General features: G+C 37.3%; 1 protein-coding gene across 4 annotated transcripts in view; it reads right to left on the bottom strand.

Moving 5' to 3' along the window:
* Window positions 1-18,344, bottom strand: part of LOC143287671 (uncharacterized) — a 51,877-nt gene extending 33,533 nt beyond the window's left edge. For 3 of the 4 annotated variants that reach the window (XR_013055985.1, XM_076595847.1, XM_076595849.1), the window contains exons 1-6: window positions 18,077-18,344; window positions 8,002-8,051; window positions 6,991-7,044; window positions 5,281-5,431; window positions 3,798-3,880; window positions 359-421 (exon numbers count right to left, since the gene is read on the bottom strand). Coding sequence is in view for 3 of the 4 variants with exons in the window: in XM_076595847.1 (XP_076451962.1) it covers window positions 359-421; window positions 3,798-3,880; window positions 5,281-5,431; window positions 6,991-7,044; window positions 8,002-8,051; window positions 18,077-18,245 (570 nt within the window). In the remaining variant the exon portion in view is untranslated. The remainder of the gene's footprint in view (window positions 1-358; window positions 422-3,797; window positions 3,881-5,280; window positions 5,432-6,990; window positions 7,045-8,001; window positions 8,052-18,076) is intronic. The other variant, XM_076595848.1, reaches the window with a different exon arrangement.
* Window positions 18,345-19,649: the final 1,305 nt, after the last annotated feature.

Below are 19,649 nucleotides of genomic sequence, written 5' to 3'. Positions count from 1 at the left end.
CAAACCAAAAAAAAAAAAAAAGAATTCATGCATCTTATCACTCACGTTCAACAACGCAAGAGACAACCCGTAAGTCCCCTACCAGCTTTCCTTTGTTACAACACACAGATTTCTGCATGCATTAGTGACTACTATAAGTACAGGACTTTCACAGGAAGGTTACAGATGATTGCCATGCAGAAACACCTTACATCCAAGGCACCCCACAACAAGCCACTAACACAAGCAAAAGTGCTGAAATTTCAGTCATAGTACGAACATGAGAACAGTATTTACCAGAAAAATGGAATAAGGAGAAATAAAATATGAAGCAAAAAATTAGAAATAAGCAAAAAAGAGTAAAGGAGCAGACGTAAACCTGGAGTGCTGCAATTTCCGAGGCCTTACTACGCAGCAGAGCCTGATCGTACTCAACCTGGCTCTGTGAGAAAACCAATCAGTACACAGGTTCCATTTCATTAACAGACCTGTGAGTACCACTGGTGCACAAAACCACAGTCTGAGAACACCCATCACTAAAAACAACACAGTGATAAACTAATATTTTATGAATAAATAATCTGTACTCTGCCTGGCTCTGTGAACCATTTATCAGCATAAGTACAATTTTTAAGGGTTATTGGTGTATTTATCTTAACAATTATCTTTATTCTTGGTACTGGTGGGCTGGCATTCTGTGGTTTAAAAAACAAAACAAAAAAAACAAAAAACAAAAAAACACACCTAAATTTTGTTTACCATATGTGTGCACACACAAATACATGAACAGAATAAAAATGATGATTCCATACAGTTTCTTTTCTTCTGAGGAGTGGGTATCAAGCTGGAATGTGTAAAATGTGGATAGGGGTGTGTGGAGGGGAAGTGGGGGGCTTGGGGGAAGAAACCAGTTTCAAATGTTTCTTACACTTGCTTTTAGTTTTGTTTTGATTGTTTACTTCGTTCACTGGTTGGCTTTTTTCTTCTTCTTTTTTTTTTTTCCTTTTCAAATAGTGGGCCACAAAAAAATTCATAATTGAAGCACACATGCAAACATCTGCACATATACATTCTTACATATTCATGAGCCATAAATACTCAACCATTAAAGAACCGTCAAGCAAACACAGATGCACCCAACACACACATGCAAACTCATACACTCTTGCACACAGAGCTTAGAATGTTTTTAAAATCATAAAAACATACAAATATTATGGTTTTCTATATAAACTATCTCAAACTTAAACTTGCAAAAAAAAAAAGAAAAAAAAGAAGAAGAAAATTCAAACTTTAAAAGAAGTTGAATACAATATCCCCACCCCCTCTTAAAGAATCCTGCTTCTGAAATTTGATGAAGAATTCTCGAGGCTGGGAAAGTGATATAAATATATAAGTACAAAGTGTGAAAGAAAACATCCAAAATCCACCCAAAAATTACAACAAAAGGGGGGCGACAAAAAGTAGACTACATGGAAATTCCATACACAGTCTGGAAAAAGAATATTTTTTCATACAAATAGATGAATTACCCAACCCATTAAAATGACTGAATGAAAAAAAAAAGAAAAAAAAAAAAAGAAAGAAAAAAGAAAAAAAAAGAGGAGCAAATGACAAATATCTTTTTCCTGCCAGCAGAAAAAATAAGAACGCTACAAATGTCAAACCAACTAACCCAAAACAACTCTGCTAAGACAGAAACTAAACGAACAAATTAGTTAACAACCCTGACACAAAGACAATTTATTTGCTTCAAGTAATGCAGCTAACTCAGCAGTATCACACCTCTGATAACCAGCAGGCTAGGTTTGAGACCCTTTAAATGTGATAGCTTCAGGGGGATAACTGTCTCAAATGTGTGCAGGCACTCACTTTCCGTAACTGAAATTTTACAGAATTTACTGTGTTATGAGCGATGACAATTCTCTCTCTCTCCTCCTCCTCTTTGTCATCACATATGTGTGGGTGCACACACACACACACACACACACACACACACACACAAAATGCTTGCATCTTACTGTTTTACACATTCACAAATAATGTGCAATAAATGTTTTTGTTCTAATCCATTCCATAGAAGACCGTAACTTCCCATGCACACTTTAATATCTATTACCACTGACTCTTCCCTCATAAACTTTCACATTTAATCCTAAGTAACAATGACAATGTATGAAAATAAACTTATTAACAACATTCAAGAGATTAAACTTAAAGCACTCACCCACAATTATGTTAACACAAATATCCACACACCTGCATGCACACCTGCATGCGCTGAACTACATCCATATCTATACACTGACAATTATCCAAACAGACACACACATACACAGGCATGGCACATATACACAAATGCAAAACATGTGCATGCAACATTTCCCACTAAAATCACTAGATTTTTTTCATTGTTATGTCTCTATACTATTACAAACATACCAAAACCAATCTACAGAAAAAGCAGCTGATGGTTATCATGAACAAAGATACTTCATCTCTACCCAAAACACGAACCATTTATTTTCCTTCTGGATTATCAAAGAAATGAATAAAAATATAAATAACTAATAACTATGAATTAAAGTTTACAGAACAGGTATCATTATTACCAATCCTCTGTAAAAATTTTGAAAATCTAACATGTACCAATCAAAGATTGGAATTCTTCCTATTTAACATACTTCTTAGTTCTTATCTTGATATTGTGTGCAATGACTGGAAGCCCTAGCCACCACTGGCTTGACACTCTTAGTGCTTGTCTTCCACTGGAGAGAAAGCTGTTTAAATTAAGTTTAACAGAATACATAATACTCCTGACCTCATTTAATTAAACATGCTGGTTCAGATTATATTGGAATCTGGCTGAAACTGGGGAACCAATAGGGAAGCAATCACGAAGCAAAAATTTGCATTTACTTTTCCAGCAGCTATCCTGTTTAGTTTTATCACAAAAGATCTTGTCTTTCTTCTTTTAAAACATTTTACAACAAAAGGTATTGTCTTAAAGTTATTGGATACATCCCTTCCAGTTTCAGCATAACTTGTATTGTTCCAAATAAGTTAAAGTTGTAAAAATAAACAGTTTGCTTAACCTTTCCTACTCATTTCTGTTATTTTCATGATGTTCATATGGTAATTTTTCAAAAATTTATAAAGAAAAAGAAACCTTTTCTATCTCCACAAGCCAGATTGCATCAAAACTCAAGTGTATACATGTACATTTACAAGCTGTCATGTTACTGCAGAATCTGATTTGTGAGATTTTTAAAAGGGAGCTGTCTGAATGACTGTGGGGCTTGACTTAAATTTTGACCAACTATCAATTACTTCAGGCATATATATTTCTGCCCAAAGCAATAATTTTGTTTCTTGTTATGCTTTCTTTCATTGGCCTGTACACTGCTATTCATGCTGCCAGTCTTGTGACACATTACTTCGAATAGCAGTCAGCACGGTTAGAATAATAGAAAGCCCGCCCCCATCAATAAAAAGTCACCTTCCCTTTCTGACAAACACATGCAACACCATTCTACACCATTCTGTCTTTTGTCATACAAAAAACACTGGAATTGGGGGGAAAATATCTATCCCCTGCCCCAACTGCAATATAAGTATGATAAGAAGTTCTCTTTACAAAGACACAGACCACCTATCTCGCCTCCCATACCCTTAATGCCCTTTGAGGTAATACAGCAGTGACACATAATTTCCATTCTGATTATGAAGATATTTCTGTACAGTGAACAGCTTTGTGGTTCTGAACCGCACTGACAGCCTTGGCTGCAAGTGATGGATCTAGGCACTACAAGCCTTACCTCTCCGTTCTGGATCTGTGTCCTCAGGTTGGATATCTGGCTCTGCAGCTGCTCATTCTGCCTCTGAGCATCCGCCAGCTGGTCTGTGGACAGGGTTCAAAGTCAGAGTCATCTGGGGCAGTGTGGTTATAGGTGGGCAGGGAAAGGTGGCGGGAGGAGGGGACAATAGGAGTGAGAGATGTGTGTATGTATGTTTGAGCTCTCATGTGCAAGCATGTCGTACACCTGTGTCTTTTCTCGTGTGGGAAAAATAATGTTTCTCTTTCCCCCCCGCCAGTAAAAAAAAAAAAAAAAAAAAAAAAAAAAAAAAAAAAAAAAAAAAATTCTCAACACACAGATTTTGCACTTGGTGATAGGATAGTAACAAGAGAAGAATCACTGACAATATTCCCAATTTAACATATGCATTACTGGGAAAATAGGGACACAGCAATGCAGATCATCTCACATCAGGATATCTTTTTATCACATTCTTGAGAAATTCACCTGTGACCTCCAACTTTTCTGAAAGGGATTTGTTCTGGCCATAACCATTCACTGTACAGATTTTGATAATAATGGAACAAACAACCCATGCTAAGTAATAATAACAATAAAAAAAAAAAATTAAAAAAAAGGGATCAACAACCCAAGCTCTATCACTTTTTAAAAATTTTTTTTTTATCCTTTATGCCATGCTGTGACCTTGGAACGTGGAACCCTGATCTTGATTTTCAAGATGTCTTTATTTTTTCTCACTATAACCCTCTGTCTTGTACTAACTAGCTCTTTATTTTTATGTGCTCTGATGTGATCCAGTCACCAGGGCCAGCAACTATGCCAATTTGACCTAAAGACCTAGACCTTTGACTTCTAACCTGAGTCTTGACTTTTGACATTTCACCTAAGTGTTGTGTAAGTGCTGACAGCTGAGAATATGTTCATGTTTACCACACGGACACACACACAGCTTACGGCATGTACACACGCACACACACATGCGTGTACACACACACACACACACACGCACACACACAACCACGACAGGTGATTATGACTCAATCTGTTCACACATGTGGATCAATAAACAAGAGAAAGCCATACATCACATTCCAATTATCAGCATGTGTGCAACAGATTGTAACATTCAACCATTTTTTCTTGCCATTCTTTCTTGCTGTTGCTGTTTTTTTGTGGCTTTTTAAAATAACATTCATAATAATGGCAATTTATATAGATTTTATCCTCCAGGTACAAGGGTCCTAAGTGCTAAAGCAAATACATATTTTAAATTATTAAAAAAAAAGCAATAAGATAAATACATTAACTGATATGTCTCAGTCACTCTTTTCTGTGCAAAAACCAAAATGCATAGCACACACACACACGCATACATAAGTACAAACACAAATACACACACGCATGCACACACACAGACACACACATTCCCCCCACCCTGCCCCCCACCCACACACACTCTCCCACACAAGATGCAGCCCAGTACCTCTGAGGGTGGAGAGCTCCAGGTCCTTCTGCTGCTTCAGCTGCTGGTACTCCTGGGTGCGCTGGGCCTCCACCTGCTCAAACTCCTCCTTCACCCTCCGCGCCTCCTGCTCCAGCCGCATCTGCTCCACCTCATGCTCATCGTACTGACTCTGTGCATGCACACCAGGAGGTCTTACAGGTTTTCAATTGCTACACTGAAAACCTTTTTTTTTATTTTTTTTAAATTTTTTTACTTTAAAACACCAAAATGCGAAACATACAAAATGTAAGGAACCCAGATGAAAAGTGTGACATTTGAGTGCCCGAATTTTCAGTCACAAAGATTCTTTCAAGTATGTTTTTATAAACCATTGTTTCACTGTAAAATTCAAATTGAGATGGACATATTTCGCATATGTGCTTAGAAGTTGCACACAGAAATACAATATCTTTTTTTTTAATCAGTAGTACAGAGCCCAAAATAAAATTCTTACAAACCAGTGTCATTTTTTATAGACTTGTTACCTGGACTTTTTCATTTTCTGCAAATACTTTTAAATAAACTTTAAAAACCTGAATGAATGCTGGACACACAACAAGACAACAGGAGTTTACAATGGCATCTGACATCGGACACTGACCAATAAAGGTTGAAAATGTCAGATCATCTTATTGCTGAACAGGATAAGCATCCCGTTACTGTTTCTTCAGCATGGTCAATGTCCCATATGTTTCTTCGTTAGCTCATTGTGTGTTAAGATACTTCAGTGACAAGTCAATCCTCACAAAATTACCAGTTCAATCTAAAACAAGACCATCATCATTGCCAGACAATTACCAGTTCAATCTAAAACAAGACCAGCATCATTGCCAGACAATTTCAGCCTCAGAGCTCAGTGGCTTCAGCCAACATCTTAGCTTTTGATGAACCAGGACGTAATGTCTCCTCTGCATATGTTGGACAGGAAAGCGTCTGCTGCTTCTTTTCTGCTCCAGCAGATTTGGCTATGCACAAAGCCATTTCTTGACCTTCCCTACATAAAAGGTTTCCGAAAAACAACTCCAGACATGATTGTTTCAATGTCCCATTCATCTCAGTGTGGAGAGGACAAATGTCCTGTTATGTTTTGGTTGGTCAAGATATTTGTCCTATTGGTGTCAATGTGGATGTAGTGGTACAATCATGGAAGAAGACCCTGCACAGAATTTGCTACCAGCTTTTCTTCCTTGTACACATATCTCTGCATGCATCATGACTTCATCTCATGATGAGGACAATGGCAATGTTGATAACGCTATGGAGACTACAATCATTTTGGTCTGAGACTAAATGACAGGGCTGTGACTCAATGTTTCCTTTGAATAATAAATATCGAAACAAGAGACATCGAAGTGTTGCTCAGGAAATTTGAGCAACTCATTCAAAAATGCATCCACAGAGTGGAAGATGGGTGATGATACCATGTTAAATGCACCAGGTACTTAGCTTTGCTGAAATTGTACTAATTTGACCAACAGGATTGGATCTCAGTTAGATTTTATCACCAAATATTTGTTGTTATGACCAAATAATAATTATGTCTATCAGAGTATGCACCAATTACAGGAATGATGACTTGTTTAAAATATCTAAACATTTGACGCATTGCTGAAATATTAATCAAGATTCATGGCTGAGCGATGAAAAAAAAATGGGGGAAAAATTATTGGGGAAACCTTCTGATCTTACCTTTAACATTTTATGCTGCTGGTTCAGAGAGTTCAACCGATTGGTGAATTCTCGCTGAAAAATAAAATAAAATAAAATAGAACAAAGTATCATGCCATCATGCAAATCACAGACACATGACACAGAACAGTCAAGGAGCCAGAAGAAAACTGGATGAAAATGGGGAGGAACAGAATGAGAATGGGGAAGAACACATCTCTTAAGAAATATGGAGGCAGACTGGGCGACAGAAAGACGTGTACGGTTTTTAATGCAGATAAACAGACAGTGACAGCAAATAGACATACAAAAGAAAAAGACACTGAGAGTGTGACAAAAGAAACTGACACAGAAGCAGACAAGAAAAGAGGATAAAAACAATGCTATTCATCTATTCATGAATAAGGATTATGCAACAGAGGGGAAAGAGAGTTGGGGGATGGGGGGAAGAAAGTAACAAGACAAAATTATATGAGTGAGTGAGGAAGAAATGATTAGTGTACAGATTTGACATATTTTGTTTCACACAGATTTTCATATCACCATGATCGTAAAAACATGTTCCATCACAAAGTTTGTGAATGCTCAAAAGGTTCACAATATCCAAAGCTACACAAAATCACAATAAGCTATATGGAAAAACAACCACTATCAATGGTAAACTTCACTTGTTTCTAACAGTCAAGCCTGTCTTTTAGAGTGTAAAGTCATACAATGTGAAATGTGCACTCAGCAACTGCCCTGCTTCTGAGTGGAGAAGCAGGCTGGAAAGTAAAAACTAAAAAAGTAAATCAAAGCTTGTTTGCTATCTGAGACAGCATGAGGGTGTTTTGTGCATTTGTGTGTGTCAAACACGCACGCGCGCACTCACACACGCACACACACTGTAGAACAAGCATGCATATAAGCACACCCATTCATGTGTCAATGCACAACTGCGTGAATATTTCAGTGTGTGCATTAGACATGATATCATAGATATGTGTACTATAGTCTTTGCACTGACTTGATGCAAACATATGTAGCACTTACCTTTTCACTTTCACACCTCTCCTGTAGTTCATCTTTGCTCCTCATCACCTCTGTCAACACAAAAACACAGATGGTTTAGCACTGGTAGTCTCCTTTGCGTGGAGCACTTTTAGGAACTTGTGCCATAGCCATGTCAACATTTAACTATCATCATCATCATCATGGTTGTTTTGTAAAGTCAAAGTGCATGAAAAAAAAAAATCAACTGTGTCAAAAATCAATGTTGAAGTCAGTAGCTGAAACAGACAAGGATAAGTCAAAATGATTTATGGTTATGTGTGAATCTCACTCATTAAACTCAAGCAGAGATGCACTCAGCATAAACCAGTGGATTAATTTTGGTATACAAAAAAACATTAAATCAAAATTGTAAATCACAATCGCAAGACAACATCATCATAAAAAACATGACTGTCTCATAGGCATTCAGTGTTTGATTTCATCAGTTGGGCATCATCAACAACAACAATAAAAGCAAAAAAAGAGCATGTATAAAACTGATGGATGACTGACAGTGTAGACAAAATAACATATGGTATAGGACCTTGGGACAGTCTGAGAACATGAAATGCTGCAATGATACTAACAAAACTTAATAACAGAGAGCTGCAGTCTGTAAAGATAAACACTCCAAACTACAGTGAAGGCAGCAACAGCAAAAAAAAAAAGAAAGAAAAAAAAAGTTAAACAAAATGATGTTTTTGCAGTTTGTTTTTATGAAAATAAATACAGAATGCACCAGTAAAACAATAAAGATAAAATAAATATAAAACATTTTGAAGACTTTACCCAAGCACAACATGTGAGAATGTGAAGTCCATGTGGAGAGAAAAGAACAAGTGAAAAGGACATGTTTTCAAACATTGTACACTACTGTCTATACACAGAGTAAACTCTGCCTCTAAATTTCTTTACAAGGATACTATTCATAACTGAAAGAGACCCCACAGCAATTCCCCTGAAGTGATCAAAAATGACTCCAGTATTATGCCCATGTAACCTTTGGAGTTTGGCTGTGTTTCAGAATACCGAGCTTAGCTTGCAGACTGCTTCATGAAATCACTGCAAAATATTGCTATCATGCCGAATCTATATATTCATATCTGCTTAAAGTCATATTTCCATTCATATATTTTGATTTTGTTTTTAATATAAACTTGTATTTCTTGCTTTCTTTCTGGATAAAAAAGTATTTCTTGTTTTCTTTCTGGACAGAATTAGAAAGCCTGTAAGTGTAATGCATGACAATACACTGTATTCAACTCTACCACTGTACATTAGTTTTTCATTTCATTCTATTTAGTTACTTCTTTTTTTTTCTTTACTCAATACTCCCAATTTCAACAGCTGTGCACAAACCAAAAGAACCAGTGTGGTTTCATCAATCAATGTAATCCATGATTAGACAGGTCTTTTTATTTTATTTTTTTAATTTCCAGTGCTCCTCCCAGTGAAGTCCCCAATCTTCTTTGAAGCAGCTGTTACACTTACACTAGTTACATAGGTCTTTGTGTGTGTGCCCCCCCCCACCCCCCCCCTCCCTCCCCTCCAGCATCAGTATGCAAGCGAGAGATCTATAAGCAAATTCATTTTTATTATATATATATAGATAGTATAAAAGTATATTACCCATTGAAATAAGCAATATACTAGAAAGAGATTTTTATAGGTGCTTGAATTCAAGTCTAAAACCTCGTCATTTGACTCTCTCAGACTTTGGTCCTATTCGCAGACCAATTCTGAGCTTAGCTCTCAGACTATTATCAAATTCATTACGGACCAAGTATTGTTCTAATGTCAAGTGTATATGCTTTAATAACCTGACAATTGACCATATAATTTTTCACTGTAGCTTGATGAAGCCTTTTGTACACGAAAGGGTGTCTTCACAAGTGACTGAGAACGTTGATGTTTTTGACTTTTTGCATTCATTATCAGTTGTTTCGCTTGTCAGTTTAACGACTTCTCTTTTATGAAGTCCTTTAAGTAATTTCCTGTAACTGTATTCAAAGGGTTTTTTTTGTTTGTTTGTTTGTTTTGTTTTTCTTTCAAATTTCACCCACATTTTTACCCTCATTTGCCCAGTTTCCCCCAACCCTCCATTCATCCACATCTCCCACCCCTTCTAACCGATAATACTCAGATGTATTCATAAATACTTTTACAAAATGTCTTCAATCACCGATATGTGTGACGGGACATTAAACAAAAATTCCTTCCTTCCTTCATTTTTATTCTTTAAAACTCAGATTAATCTCAGAAAGTCTTTTTTTATGTGTTCACAAAAAATTACCAGTTTATTTTCTAATTCAAAGTAAACATGTATAATAACTAATTAGGCCCATCTCAACGATCAGTATATTCATGACAGCAACTGAGCTAGTCACTTTCTTAGTCAACAGAAAATGTTCTTGATTTCATCAAATTAATGGCTTCAGTCCAGTTTTATTTGTAGCATATAGCTCAGATTTTGTTTTCATTCCGTTTCCTACATTCTCCCACTCAAATATATACTCAAAACATGTGTTGCCACATCAATCAATAAGAAAATAATGCAAAATGCTGGGAATTCTTGCCACGAGTTTTAAACATCTTGACTTTAATGATTGTTTTGAACTCCCACTGTGATATATATCGGGTAATTTCCCTAACCCTGGAACAGGCAGGGTTTTGGATCTTTTCTGGTGTGTGTGTGTGTGTGTGTGTGTGTGTGTGTGTGTGTGTGTGTGTGTGTGTGTGTTTCACCATATGACAATCTATCACCTTATCATATGACAATCAATCATCATCCTTCTTCCAAGCTTCTTGATTTGTTACGAAAATTTACACTACTGACTGTAGTGTCACATTTCTGCAGTCACCATGAATGACCACAACCCTTTTATTTTCAAAGATCATTTAGATAGATCTAATATTCATTCCCAGCTGTGGATGTGCAACTCACTGGTAACTTCACTGCTATGAACAGAAATTAAGTTTGAATTGCCAACAGTCACCACACTGAAATTATCACGATGGAATTATCAATTACTTTGAAATGATTTTCATGGAGGTTCCCCAGTTATTTTTTTTAGTGAGAATTGAGTGCGCATGCGCCTCTCCATTACCTTTTTTCCAGGTCAGCGAAAGGCTAGAATTTCATTGTGGACATCGCTGTTCAGAAGAAAGGATTATGAACATTTTTGGTGACTAATTTTGCAAGTTTGAAGGATATATTTGGTTATATAATTACTTTTGCTTTAGTCTTCTATGTTTACTTTGAGGGTGTTTCTTGCCATGTATCTTCCATTAAGTATTCAAACTGATCCATTTATAAACTCTACTGAAAAGTTTGGACAAGGCAGTGCAAACTCTGAGATGCCAGTTACAGTGGTGGGCTGCCCATGACATCATATGATCTACTTCTTGCTCTACATGTGACAAAAAGTCCACCACAAAAGCGGTCTTGCACACCCTCCCCAACATTCCAGTACATCCATATTATTGTACCACTACCAGTGGTTTTGTTCCACTATATTAATTCTTTTTCAAACACATCTCTTATTTTAAGGGGTAACTGACAGGATTGTTGCTGGAGTCATAAACTCAAAGCGAGTGGAGTAGTTCTTTCTCTGTCACCCAACTGAGTACCTTTGCTGTCTGGGTTTTCAGAGGAATGTTCAAGTTTCAAGCTCCTGACACCAGAAGTGGCTAACAGTTGAGAACCTTATTTTTGGTGTATGTATGAATTCAGAATATTCTCATGACCAGGACTTTATTAGTTTTGCTTAAAGCAATTCAACTGTCACATCTGAAATATGTCTTGTAGTTGAACCCATTAATTTCCATGAGCTGTCTTTGGTGTCAATCATATATTTATGTATCTTGTAATTTATTATTTAGGGAAGATGCAAAAAGCAAAATTAATGTTAGTTCACAAACGATCGGGTGATCCCTGTGAAAGAATCAAATCAAATCATCATTATCAATATCATGTTGCTTTTAGTTATAGCACAGCTTAACTCACCCCATATTCACAGACATATACACAAAACAGAACAGGTAAAAATACTGTATAATATCTGAACATCATGCAAACTAACTACCAGTCATTCCATGCAATGAAAAGTATAACAAAAACTGAATAAAAATAGTGATTTCAGTTCTATTTCTCTCTTGAAGAACATTATGCATTCAAAGACAGCAAGCACAGAGTTTATCATGGTCGTAATACCTTCCTGGCACATCTTCAAAAACACACACATGCACACACATCACATACACATACAGAGTTGATGTTGCTGGGTTCTTCTGTTTGTTTGTTTGTTTTTTAAACTTTCTCCCAGTATCACTTTCAACCCCCCCTCTGTCCCCCAATCTCCCTTCAACCATCCAGCCAGGTCTAAAAGTAATCACAGCTCCCATTAGCCATCACCAGCTCTGGAAATGCAAATGGACATGACAATGTATTGTCTTTTGCTGGTTTAAATTTTTGAAAAGGTCAGAGATGTAATCTTCATCACAGCACCAGCATATTTTGTCCCTATTGGCACGAAGAGAGCATTTTTGAATTCTAGGCAGCGTGTGCTGACTGAACATGTTTTGGGGGCCATTTTACAGTTAGAATGTTCCTCTCTGACCTCCCTCCCTCCTGTCTTTACGGTCTCTCTACAGGATTCTCAGCATTTAATGAACATATATATAATAATTGTTGTTTGAAATACACAAGAAGAAAATACTCTTTAACAACTGAAATGTGGCAGTATGATACTCTCACTTTTAGTGGAACTGTGGATGTAAAAATAACAAGATAAGCACTGAAGCAGGAATAAGAACAAAGTTTTATAATTCTTTTCCAAGAAAGGTACCAATAAACTAAACGTAACAAGTTAGTGTACACAAATACACCCCTCAAAAAATCTGCCCAGTTACCATAACCTTTTTCTTGTTAATTTGTATGTGTGTGTGTGTGTGTGTGTGTGAGCGCGCGCGCATGCACATCTGCCTTTGTCTGCAAATGATCACAAATCCTGAAAATTGATTAGACTGCAAAAGATTCAAACATACTGCTATGATCAAACTAAACTGCTGCTTCTAACATTAAGGTCAAACAATATTTGATGTCTGTCTAGTTCTAGTCCTAGATGAAGCGGTGTCACAAATGTGTTGTTCAATTTGAATCCAGCACCCTTGTACAAGAGTTTGAAGCTTTGACACAGTATCCTCCAGAGAAAGTATTCAATACAATATGAATATCACAACTATGTAGTATAATCTTTACAAAGAAAAAAGAGGAAAAGAAAAAGACTGTTAGCCTATAGAAAACATCAATGAGAACCCATCTGAGAAGGGAAAATATGAATGATGCCAGTTAAAAAAGAAAAAAAAAATCATGCATATTATTTTGTCTTCAAGTTCAAGAACCAAACATGAGGGTATAATAATAACAATTCAAATTGATTCATATTATTATTTGAAGATGATGTGCTGAGTTAGTTGGGTTAACAAGTAAAATCAGGGTTTCAGACTGATTTCAGTGCCAAGCACATAAACAGCTTGTTGTGAACAGACTTATAAACTATAAAAGATGAGAAACCGAAGTTTCACAAGTCACCAACAATGCAAAAGAAAGTTTGCAGTGCACAGTTGCCTGGAAAAGAACACTACCCCAGCACAAGTCACCAACATTTTACCAAAACGTTCCAGCCAATCTAGGTCTCTATTGCTTATACTGAAAGTGAAACTGTTCTAGTACAAGTTTCTACACTGTTCTGCTGATTCTACAATTCATGTGAACTTTGCTGCCTCTCTCTCCAAAACACAAACACACACACTCATACACACAGATACACACATGCATTACATTCACGCTTGCCCTCATTCATACACACACACATACAAACACACACATACATATGAATACACACAGTGACACACACACACAGATAAACACACACATCACATGCATGCTTGCACACACACACACACACTCACACACACATACACTGAGGCAGATAGGCAAGAGCCAAAAGTGAAACACTTCAGAATCAGTTGTCAGTTACATAGTTTGAAATACAAGTTCCAAATAGACACTTTGAAACAGACAAGTTTTTCTAATGTGTGTTATGGCCAGGATGTAAACAAAAATTAATAACCAGTGTTTGTATTTGTATTTCTTTTTATCACAAAAGATTTCTCTGTGTGAAATTTGGGCTGCTCCCCCCAGGGAGAGCACATCACTACAGTACACTACAGTGCCACCCTTTTTTTTTTTTGTATTTTTTCCTGCGTGCAGTTTTTTTTTTAATTTGTTTTTCCTATCAAAGTGGATTTTTCTACAGAATTTTGCCAGTGACAACCCTTTTGTTGCCGTGGGTTCTTTTACGTGCACTAAGTGCATGCTACACACGGGAACTCGGTTTATCGTCTCATCCGAATGACTAGCATCCAGACCACCACTCAAGGTCTGGTGGAGGGGGAGAAAATATCGGCGGCTGAGCCATGATTCGAACCAGCGTGCTCAGATTCTCTCGCTTCCTAGGCAGACGTGTTACCTCTAGGCCACCACTGCACAGTAGTACCTAATACTGATGACTGATTAGTCACGCAAACTTCAAATCACTTCCAATAAAATCCTTAGTTAACATCAGCATGATAATGGTGCACAGTGGACCACACCACCATCTAACACTGAAGGCCTTGAGTTCAACTGTATCCAGATGCACTTTAGTATGTAAACTAAAGCCTAAAGGCTGTGGCACCTAAAGTGGTATAAATAGCATATATATTGCACACACAAAATTGTCAATCAAGTCAAAAGATCAGTAATCAGTAAAATTTATGTTTGTCAATCAATCATACAAAAAGGTAAAGCATCACATGTCTGTCATCATGACAAATCAGTCCACAATTGGAATGATTACTTCAAAGACCTGCTCCAGTGTAAAAAGATGCAGGTTTCTTTAAAACCATGCATTTCAAAGCCAGCATGCACTGACGCACAGTTTGGCACTTCATGGATGTCTCTTGTCACAGACCTGCCACTTCTAGGAAAGATCACAGTTTTAGAGAGTAAGAAAAAAAAAGAGTACCAATGGGAAAAAAAGGTCCAAGAGAAAGATGAGCGAAAATTTCTGACCTTGTATCTGACCAGGAAAAGAGTGGCAAGCAACCATTCCACTTACCCATCACTTTGTCTTCAAGTGAAACATGCTTGCCTTTTAGTGAAGTGATAAGCTCTCGAGCCACTGCAAATTTATGTGTCTTCAGTTTTAATAATAAATAATATGTTTATTTCTGCAGCAAAACTGGATGAAAAATTATTAAGTAATAGCAAATATTTGTTGGAGTCATCTAATCAGTATTCACTCACAGAATTTCCATGGCAGATGTTATGTTTGAATTTACATTTTACTCGTTTTGTTACTTACTAGTAATTCTCTTTCTCAGTGAGTGAATGAAAACTGACAGTATCACAAGTCCATAGTCTGGGTGCATGTATGTAAATGGATCAGGGAAATGATTGCTTGGGGGATGGGGATTCATATAAATGCATATAAAATATACATTACATATATATATATGTTCTATGAATACATCATTACATATATGTAGTAGAAGCAGTAGGCTTCCCACTTTCAGTATATCAGATGAAAAATGGGGAGAGGGAGTGAGACGAATGAAGCATTGTTAATATATATGTGTGAATGTGTATATCACTATATGCCTCTGTGTGTGTGTGCATGTGCATGTGTATGTGTGTGCCTGTGTGCATGTGTATGTGTGTGCCTGTGTGTGTGTGTGTGTGTGTGTGTGTGTGTGTGTGTGTGTGTGTGTGTGTGTGTGTGAGTGTGTGTGTGTCCAAGGTTACAAGTATGTGGCAATATCAGTAACGAAGCTTTTTATTCTTTTGAACTTGTATTATTCATGACTATTTTTCTGGCCGCCTTGCCTTAACTGCATCTTCCTAAAAATGAAGAAAGAACACAACCATCACACACTCTATTTGACTGGGAAAGATATAATAAATTTCTGTTTAATGAATAGTGTGTGTTACTAACTCCTGCTTAAATGATACTACTTTTACTAGGCAAGCAGCTGAAGCAACAGCGACTAAACAGTTCCTAACTGGGATTGTTCTGCTTCTGAGGAAAAAAGTCTGAAACACTAAAACAATGAAACAGTATGTCCTGACTGAGATTCGCTGACTAAATTTCAGGCTGTGAAAATTGACCTGCCCTGATTTCAGACTTGCTGATTTAATTCAAATGGTTTAGTTGGTTTTTGTCCACAATGCACTATTTGCTGTTATTTATCAATCTCAACCTAACTGCCTAAGTATTCTGCAGGGATTAAAAAGAACCAAATCATTTTTTAAACAACCCCCCCCCCCCCCAAAAAAAAAAAGTCAGTCCAGAATGACAGTTGCATAATACAGTTATCAACATCTGGAACAACCTTCCTCATCATATCTGTGCATATGATTATGTCTCTGCTTTTCGCTCACCACTAATAACTCTTCTTAACACCTATCTACAAGCACTCTCAGCTTCCTTGTTCTCCGACACCACCCACGTCAGCTCACATAATTGAATGAATGAAGAGTGGGAAAGGGAAAGTGTGTGTATGAGGGGTGGGGGGTTGGGGGAGTGGTTTTGAGAAAGAGTGGTCATGAATGATTTATGTAATTTATAATATTTTTCTTTTATGTAAATCGCCCTGAGCTCTGAGAGAGAAAGGGCGCTATATAAATGTATATTAGTAGTAGTAGTAGTAGAAGTATCATAATCAAGTTATTTTTTCAGTTAAATAAAAAAGAACCAATGCAAAAACTTGAAATACACAGAAATTTCAGGATATTCTCTGGGGACATTTCTTCAACAATCAGCAGAGGCTGGATTAAAAAAAAAAAATCTTAACTATTCAGGGGCTGTGTTGAAGTTCATGTTCATGAAGATGGATTCAGCTTTTAAGGTGAAGGCTTTGACAAAACAAATTCATAAAGTCCACATGCTTCGCTTTAAGACACAATTTACAAGCATTCAAAACTGCCTTTAAACAGTCGGGTAAGTAGGCCAAATTGCGAACAGCATGCAATTGCAAAGAAGAATTCTCACCACAAACATTTTGCAATATAATACCTGCTTCAACCTTGTTCTGATATCAAAATCAGTTAATGAATATCTACTTCCAAGAACCAGTCAAACATCCTCTATTTCCAACTATTTCTGCACTCTTTCTTCTCTTCATGCACCACTGCTGACCAAGTTCACAAATGTGCTCTGAAAATACTAAAATCAAGGGAAGCATAGTTTAAAATAGCTGATTTGACTGGTTAATTTGAATCAATTCTGCATCACCAGTGCTGGAAGGATTTAAGAAAACATATTGGTGACAGTTCACAATTAACGTCAGTTTTGATAGGAATCTCCAAAATAGTGTTGTTGGCGATTTTCCAATTAGACCATAGGATATTATGACGTGACTCAATGTGCAAATGATGCTGCACAGTCACTCAATGTTCTGAAAAGTGTGTGTGTGTGTTTGTGTGTGTGTGTGTGTGTGTGTGTGTGTGCGTGTGTGTGTGTGTGTGTTCAAAATCAACTATTCAACACTGGGTAGTACGATATTCCAATACTATGTTATGTCTAATGAGTTCAACATCTGCTTCTGTTTCAACTGTCCACATGTCACAACTAGACTTGCCAGTTCGCATTTACCCTCACGCTCCCCTGCAAAATCAACCACTGAAGGAAGGAAAAAAAAAAAAAAAAAAAAAGGGTGAAAAGAACGAATAGACGAACTTTTCCTGGTGCAACCAATCGGAGAATGCCTTCAAAAACAGAAGAGCTACATTTGACGATCTTACATGTTATCTGTACAATATGAATAAACATGCTGAGCTGCAATTTGGCCTACCTACCCTGTAAATTGTAAGAGGGTGGGTGACTTCACTACGGCCTGGTAGTGATGCAAATTTTGCAGTTTGCGAGTTTGTCAGTTTGTGCTAAGTTCACCACACCATTTCACAAACAACACCCGACAATTCTAAACACCGATGCACATATACAATTTGGCAGTTAAGTCATACTCTCACCTTGGAGCTGAGCTACTTTCGTCTCCTCTTCCCTCCTGTATCGCTCAGCACTCAGCTCTGCATCGCGCAGACGACCAAGTGTGGTGTTGTACAAATACAATAAATAAACCGTTCCAACAACAAACAGTGCTAAAACCAATGTTTTCGCCGGAAATCCACCCCTCTGCATCGTGTGTCGGTTATTGCTTGTAAATTATATATGTAAATTATTCAACAAGTTGTTGTTTCGATTGCCTTGCCAACTCAGCGGTGGTTCGCCATTAACAACAATATGGCGACGTGTCAGGTACTTCTTGGTGAGCCAGTCAGTTTCTCAATCTTCCAGAGAGAGTTAGCGTTTGGGATAGCCATGGAATCAATTCAAGTCAGACAAGTTGCTGGTCATGTCGGTACACTCCCTTCCTTGCAGATCAAGTTCTGATTCTTTTGTTCTGTTTCGGCAGGTCTGGACTGTTCCCACCCACCGGACTTCGTTGAGTAATCTCTTACCCTCCGTAGCCCCTGCCCCTTCCCCCTCTCCCCATCCCAATAACATATTATGCTGAAAAGCCAGTCTAAAATTCTTGTCTCAGGATATAATTCTTGCTGTTGCTCTGCTAAAAACAAAACAAAACATTGTTTCAAACACGCATCCATGCACTAATGTGGTCAGGAAGAAAGCACCGCTGGCAAAGAAAAGTCGACGTTCTGAATTCTTGAACAAATGCAGATATATATATATATATATATATATATATATATATATATATATATATATATATATATATATATAACACATATTATGAAACTGTGATTTTTCTACCTTATTTCAGATTTATTAGTTATTATCATTATTGTTACTATTATCATCATTTTCCTTCAACTGAGGCCTGGCGTAAATCGCGTCCGGTTACGCTGCTGGGCAGGCATCTGCTAAGTAGATGTGGTGTAGTGTATGGATTTGTCCGAACACAGTGATGCATCCTTCAGCAACAGAACTGAACTTATGAATCGGTGAAACGTTATTACAAAACTAGTACTTTAAATCAATGTTTAACATCCAAATGAATGTATCAATATGTATGTATGCAGATGTATACATATATTCACATGCTGACTGAAAAATCTTTGACCACAGTGAAATATAGTATTGACACATGTTTTTATTGATGAATTGGGCAGTTGTTAATTACTTATTGCCTCTGTGCGAGCGGGCGAAAGAACTGCACACACACACACACACACACACACACACACACACACACACACACACACACACACACACACACACACACACACACACACACACACACAATACACACATGCGCGCGCGGGCAATTACTCTAGCAAAAGAATATAGCGTACGTCCGGCTGTGATGGGATGCTCTCAGTTTGTCTCAGCTCCACTGACTGCCCCGCCCCCTTTTTTGCTAATGCGTGAGGCAAAAGCATAAAAGTCAACAAAAATAACAAATAATTGGCTCAGCATCTACGATCAGGGCGTCAGCAGCACAACCTCGGAAACGGTACTTTTCAAAATAAAAAATATGATATTAGATGACAAGAGCCAAAGTATCGTTGAATACTTACTGTC

This window comes from Babylonia areolata, chromosome 11 (assembly GCF_041734735.1).
Source record: "Babylonia areolata isolate BAREFJ2019XMU chromosome 11, ASM4173473v1, whole genome shotgun sequence".
NCBI classification, from domain to species: Eukaryota; Metazoa; Mollusca; class Gastropoda; order Neogastropoda; family Buccinidae; genus Babylonia; species Babylonia areolata.
The sequence above is the reverse complement of the archived record's forward strand: the minus strand, read 5'-3'. Positions and strand labels throughout refer to the sequence as shown.